Source organism: Vicia villosa, linkage group LG5, assembly GCF_029867415.1.
Source record: "Vicia villosa cultivar HV-30 ecotype Madison, WI linkage group LG5, Vvil1.0, whole genome shotgun sequence".
Taxonomy (NCBI): Eukaryota; Viridiplantae; Streptophyta; class Magnoliopsida; order Fabales; family Fabaceae; genus Vicia; species Vicia villosa.
In genome coordinates, this window is record NC_081184.1 from 127215328 (window position 1) to 127222587 (window position 7260).

At 29.9% G+C, this 7260-nt stretch overlaps 1 protein-coding gene across 2 annotated transcripts; it reads right to left on the reverse strand.

Moving 5' to 3' along the window:
• Positions 1-319: 319 nt before the first annotated feature.
• On the reverse strand, positions 320-1228 carry LOC131607288 (small ribosomal subunit protein eS28-like). Of its 2 annotated transcripts, none has more exons than XM_058879300.1 (2): positions 1101-1228; positions 320-699 (listed from the first exon to the last, which is right to left on the reverse strand). In XM_058879300.1, exon 2 carries the CDS (start codon positions 696-698, stop codon positions 501-503), a length of 198 nt encoding a protein of 65 aa, XP_058735283.1. In that variant the 5' UTR covers position 699; positions 1101-1228; the 3' UTR covers positions 320-500. The 2 variants fall into 2 exon arrangements, with proteins under 2 accessions (XP_058735283.1, XP_058735284.1); XM_058879301.1 differs by lacking the exon at positions 1101-1228 and adding an exon at positions 872-1006.
• Positions 1229-7260: the final 6032 nt, after the last annotated feature.

Consider the following 7260-nt stretch of genomic DNA (forward strand, 5'->3'; position numbering starts at 1 on the left):
TTGACTTTTGAAATTTAAGTCAACAATTTCTGTTTATTAAATACAGAAAAACAAAACAATGAGTATTGCATTGCAGATATTAAGAGATTACGCCCTGCAATATTTTATTTATGAAACCATAAAATAGAGACATTGCCTTTGTCCAAAACAGAAAAAGAAATTTGTCATATCTCAATCAAGATTGCAGGATAAATTTTACTACCAAATGAAATTATCTCAAAACCAAGATTGCAGGATATAATTTACTACCAAAGGAAATATCACGCACACCCAAAAGGTGATTTCACTTGCATAATCAAACACTAAAAATCAAAGCAAATTATAACAAACCAAAATGCAATTCATCATTAAGGATTCAAATCAAAGGTTTGCCCAAAGCCTGACAAAATCATAACAAAGTGCACAATGTAAGTGTTTCACAATAACACTGGCTATCAACAAAATGCCCCAAAAACCCAATGACTTATTAAATCCAGAACCAGAACATTGAGTATATTCCTCTACCGCAACCTCCTTGCTTCTCTTTCAGACTCCAGTAGAGTGAGGACATCATTCACTCTGACTGGTCCTTTCACATTCCTCATGATGCGACGGGTCGGGTCATCCAGAAAACTCACTCTAACTTGAGTCACCTGTCCTCTTGAACCAGTGCGCCCAACAATTGTCTCAACCTTAGCATACTTGACTTGAGTATCCATTCTGCACAAAACACAACCATACTTAAAGTTACAAATCTAAAATTACAATTTATAACACTATACAAATCTAGAATTAGGGTTTTGAAAAATAAAAATTTCAGTAAAAACTATCAAACAAGTTTAACAGCAATCACAGATCGGAGCAGAAAATAACACAGTGATACAAAAATTACCAAATCATGATTATTGAAACCGTGATTGCAATGTGAAATAATGAAAAACAATAAACAATCATTGCAACACCAAAGTTGAAAGAGTACAATTTCAACAGCAAAATCAATTTCGAAGAACCACGGAATGAACACAGTGAGAGTAATCGAAAACGAAAAATTCAATAAAATTGCTAAGCAACGTATGACGGAATGGTAAATTGAAGAGGTGGAAATGCAGAAGAAAGCTTACGCGGTAGAGTCGTGCGGTGCGGCTGGAAGAGGAGAAGATCCGAATGAAGCTGCGAGAAAAGACAAAAACCCTACTCTTCCCAATTTAGTTTCTCGTATTTATATTTATTTTTTAAAAACCCTTCAAAGTTCATTGGCTGGCCCAATAAAATTTTAAAAATTTCTAACTTCACCTCATACGTGTCTCACGCATCTAATAACTGGTAATAATATCCTCTAATTTTCGTGGATGCATCTCAAGTAAATGCATCTATGGAAGATTTTTTAGTGAAATTTGGTATTTTCCCAATTAATTAATTGGAAAAATACTTTATAATATCCCAATTAATTGAGAAAATCTCAAATTAATTTCTCAATTAATTGGAAAAATACCAAATTAGTTAATTTTATAGCATCTACGGAAGCGTTAAACCATAGTAAAACTTGGGATTTTCTCAATTAATTGAGAAAAGCTCAAGTTTAAGAAATCTTTCGTAGCTATATCTACGGAAGGGATGCATCTACGGAAAAGAAACAATTTTTTTGAAAAAAAATGTGCTTCCAGAGACGTATCTACAGAAGCAAGGGGCATAATTGACATTTCACGTGGTGTGTGAGAGAATCATGAGCTGAATTGAAAAATTCTCAAATTTTATCTCATATTTACCCCCATATTCCTATGTTTTATCAATTTTGACAAAAATACTTATGTATAATAATGTATTTGATTTTTTTTTTTACTTTCTTGCTCGTTTATTTTTCAAATTATCAAAAACATGGAAAAATATTCATCTTGTAAGTAATTGAAGAAGTTCTTCGATCCACAAAACTCAAATCGGAAATCATTGAGTAAGTGTTCCAATTTTTGAAACATATCGAAACTATTTGAGAAAGTATTTTGATGCATTGAAACTATCAGAACTCTTTTTTAAAGTTATCTGCCTCGTAGGAAAACAACATCGAAAATCTTTATGCAAGTATTTCGGGAGGAGCAATTTTTTAGCTACGGGAAATCTTTTAGGAAGATATCCGTTTTGGATTTTTTTTGTATTTGTTAATGTGTTTTTCTTATAGTGGCGTGAACACGAAGACGTGACGGTCGGATCCCAATATATGTTGGTGTAGGCCGAGGAGATCAAGAGTCGTTAATTGGTGAGGATGGGCATATTGGTGGATTTGCATCTGCTCCACAATCGATAGAATTTTCAAGAGGGTCGTTTGATATGTCTCTTATGGTAAAGTATGAGCATCATGTTGCTTGCTATTTATGGTTTGTTAATGTAAAGAAAATGACAATTACTTTATTTTGATTAATATTTAATATTTAATTTTGTGTTCTATATTATATAGTACTTTTGATTGTTTTTAGGAGAGAGGTCTAAAGATTTCTATACACGCGATCAAGCTTACATGAAAGGTTCCTCATTGTCTCCCATCAGAGATGGAGAGGTGGATGACTCAATATGATATATTTTCACTCCAGAGAACCAGTATGGCAAGGATAAATTCAAATTTTGTATTAATATTTGTAGAGAGATGGCATCCAGAGACATCCTCCTCTCACATGCCATTTTGTGAGATAAGCATTACACTGGACGACGTTTCTTGTCTACTTCACTTTCCCATCAGGGACTCGTTTTGGACCATGATATGTCACTAAAGAAGTTGTTGTTTCTCTTGTTGTTGAGTACTTGAGAGTCATTTAAAGAGGCAATACCTAATGTATGTTCTTGCATGGTGCTTATTATAAGCCGGAACATATGCATGAGTTATTCATATGTCATTGATCTTTTTTTAGATGGAATTGTGCTACTAAAGCGTATATGATGATTGTAACACCCCGGTTTTTATTATTAGTTATATATATTTTATATATTAGTTACATATATTTTATTAATTAATTATTTGTTTGATTTTGTGAATAATTGAATTAATTTAAATTATTCTATGTGGCGGGTTAGTCGCCCGAGAGTATCGAACCGTTGAGTTATCATTAGGAGATACTGTCAGTTAGTGGAGAATTAATTTAATTTGTGGGAATTGTATAGAATAATGAAAATAGTAGTAATGGGCTTAAATTAGTGAGAAGGTGAAGGGTTAGTGGGGGTGTGAATAAGGAGTCCATTAATTTGATCATTTGGAAATTAGTATTAGTTACTAATATTTACTGTAAAAAGAAATTAGAAAGTTAGAAAAGAGAAGAGAAAAGGGTTTACATAAAAAAGAGGAAAGGAGGGAAGAACATCATTGTGACTGATACAATGATGTAATCACATGATTTTTTCTGCAAATCGCAGATGCCGCTTAGCACGGTCAGTCGGTGAAGCTCGTTTGATAGGATTTTTAATTTTTTATTGATATATTTTTTTTGTATTAAATATTTTTATTTTTGAATATTAATTCAAAAAAATTAATTTGAAAGTTCAAAACGACAAAAAAAAATTGCCGCTTTACCTAATTAAATAAAATTTTCAAAACATGCAAAAATAAATAACATTTAAAATTTTAGATGATTGTTCATTAAATAAATTTTAGAAACTAATAACATAAACATTGACGAAAAATGAAAATAAATATTTATTTTTAGAAGAAGTTAACAATGTTGACAAACTTTACTATTGTTTTCTTGAATAACTTGTTGGAAAAATAAGAAATATAGAGAAAAAAGAGGAACACAATAATAACACAAGAAAATAATGTGAAAATTTTAAAATTGGAGAAAAATCACGACCGTTGCCAGATGACAACTAGAGAATAACACTATGTGAAAATTGTTACAACACATAATATACCCTCAAATATCTCAGGCCCCCAATACACCGACACCCTCCAAAACAAATATTTAACTACATCTCACAATACTGCAATACAAGAGCATAAGAAAACAAAGAGAGTCAAATACAAGTTTAAAGTGCTTTTGACTGGTGCATCGTGTATCGAAAAATTTGAATCCTTTATATAGCCTTGGACTCCCTCTTCCTTCACAAAATTAAGCAATGTGGGACTTCTTCAACATATATATATATATATATATATATATATATATATATATATATATATATATATATATATATATATATATATATATATATATATATATATATATATATATATATATATATATATATATATTCATCTAAACCCAACAACCTCCACCTTAATTGAAAATAACACGTAAACATTCATTGTCTTCACCGACAATCATACTCCACCATAAAGAGTATCAACATGTATATTTTCAACCAATCCCATCACTTTTCACCTTAATTGAAAATAATATATCAATTTTCATTGTCTTCACCGACAATCATACTTCACCATAAAGAGTATAGTCACTTGAAGCTACACCACTCCAAGAATTTTCACATTGTCTTCATTGGCAATCATAGTTTTAAAACTATCATACTCTTTCATGAATAATATATTTCACTTGAAGATGAACCACTTCAATAATTTTACATTGTCATCGTCGACAATAATATACTTTATCATGAAGAATAAATTTCACTTGAAGTTAAACCACTCCAAGAATTTTCACATGCCGAAAACCAGGTTGAAAATTTATGGTGTAACTTCCATATTGGCAGAAAGCTCTTCAACCACTGACATAATCTTGCACCTTGTGTAATCTTGATTTTATCAACACATCTTTGACTTGAACTTTCCACAAGTCAAAAAATAATTCTTCCATCAATTTTCTCTAACCCAAACTACACAACGGAACTTATGACTGGAACTTAACAACTCTTTCACAACACCACCATTCTTTTCTGATGTGGAAGATCAGACAAAGTTGTAACCACAAAGCATACTAAAAAATTATATCCCTGGATCAAATCAAAAGCTATGATACCAGTCGTTGGGAAAATAACAAATATAGAGAAAAAAAAGGAACACAATAACAACACAAAAAAATAACGTGGAAACTCCAAAATCGGAGAAAAACCACGACCATTGCCAAATGACAACAAGAGAATAACAGTATGTAAAAATTGTTACAACACATAATATACTCTCAAATACTCCAGACCCCCTAGTACACTCACACCTTCCATAACAAATATTTAACCAAAGTAAATGAGAGCTTCGAATAAATAATATTGCATGTTTAATCCTCAAAGTAATAATAGTCCTTTCAGGTTTTTCATAGTAGTTAAAAAACTCACATATTCAAATGGTTCAAAGATGTTAGGGAAATTTTGTATACATCCATATATCTTCTTAAGGACCTCTCGTAAAATTCTTTTTTTACGTCTAGAGTTTGGAGATGCATTTCCGAACACATCAAATTCATAATTTCATAATTTTTGGTGTTTTCGAAGATGTATTTCCAAAATAATCCAATTTTTAATATTAGGATTTTTCGGAGATGCATTTTCATAATAACTCAATATTTGTTAAAAAAAATTAAAATCAAAGTGTATTAATAATATAATGAATTATATTAATCAAAATCTATAATTAAATATATACAATTATAATTAAAATATAATAATTATATCAATCTATTAAATATTTAAATTAACACATTATTTTCATATAAAATTAATTACAAAAAATTATTATAAACTAAAAATTATAATGTTAATAGGAGGATATTTTTTAATTTCATTAATTATAATGCATAATATTGTAATCAGTTAAAAAATAATTACTTCTCTAATTTAAAAAATTTGTGACAAATAATTTATTACAAAATTAACATTTTATATAATCGCTTTACTACTTATTTATAATAATTTGTTAATTATATTATAATTCATTTTAATTATATTATAACTATACTATAAATAAATATTGATTAATTTGGATATGCATATTCAAATTAACCAATATCTCAAATTTTTTTGGGTTGAGTTCGGATATGCATATCTGAATTAAACAATATTCCAAATTTCTTTTGGGTGAGTTCGAATATGCATATCTTAATTAACTAATATCTCAAATTTCTGTACGTTGAATTCGGATATGCATATCCAAGGAGTATTTTAGAATTTTCAAAGGTATTTTTATCTTATATGGATCTACGTAGAAATTCTCAAGATGCTATATCATGATGATATTATCACTAAGTTATATTGTAGGCTAAATTTATACTCTTGACACTTCCTCTCACGTCCAAAATTAAATGTTTGAAACGTGAAACAAAATGATGGGTAACCTAATAGCGGAGTGAGCCAACACCCATAATTAAATGTTTGAAATGTGAAACTAAACTGTCATACCATCTCAAAATACGTGGATCGAGTCTAACTCAACTCAACAAAATTTATTTGTAGGATGAAGATTCTCCCCATTTATAAAGAGACTCTTAACAATTATTAATTATTGAAATGTCAAAAAAAATTATAGTGTGTTAAAGAAGAATACAAATATGGATTTTTTTTTTAAATAACCATGTATTAGAAAAAAATTACGCAAATAACCATGCTTCGGAAAAAATTACGCAAATAACCAAGTTTCAGAAAACATTGACACCAAGGCGTCATGTGAGATGGCGCAGTGCATTTTTAAATGGAAAATTGAACAAATATATACAAGGAGGCGCCATATGAGATGGCTCCTCGTCCTAAAAGTTGAAGGGAGGCGCCATTTGACATGGCTTATTGGGACTGAGTGTGCCATGTCTGATGGCGCCTAGGACTAAAAAAAGTGAATAAGCCATGTCAGATGGCGCCTTGGTGTTAAGGGTTTCAGAAACCTGGTTATTTGCGTAATTTTTTTCGAAACGTGGTTATTTGCATAATTTTTTTAAAAAAATCAAAAATATGTGTCTGTCTGATGAAAATTTATGAAAAAAACATTAAAAAGAAAATCAAGAAAAAAATTAAAATTAAAAGAAAAAAGAGTAAAAAGTCAAAGGTAGCAATCCCAATCCAAAAACATACAACTTGAACAAAAATAGGAAGGACGGCAGCATATTTATTGATATTGTTTCAAGATTATATTCCTTTGTTACAAATGGCACACAAGTAGAGACAATCGGATCAGCCTAGAACAAAGTACATACTACTTTCACATTTGTTTATCTATATAACATATAATATTGATTGAATAATTGATAATATCTTTGTAGCTTTTTGGCTAGAATGACAGCAAAAACAAATAAAATACTTCTTATGTCACACTGTCCCTACATAACAATGCAAAGGTAGAAAGACCCTTCCAACAAACATGCTTAA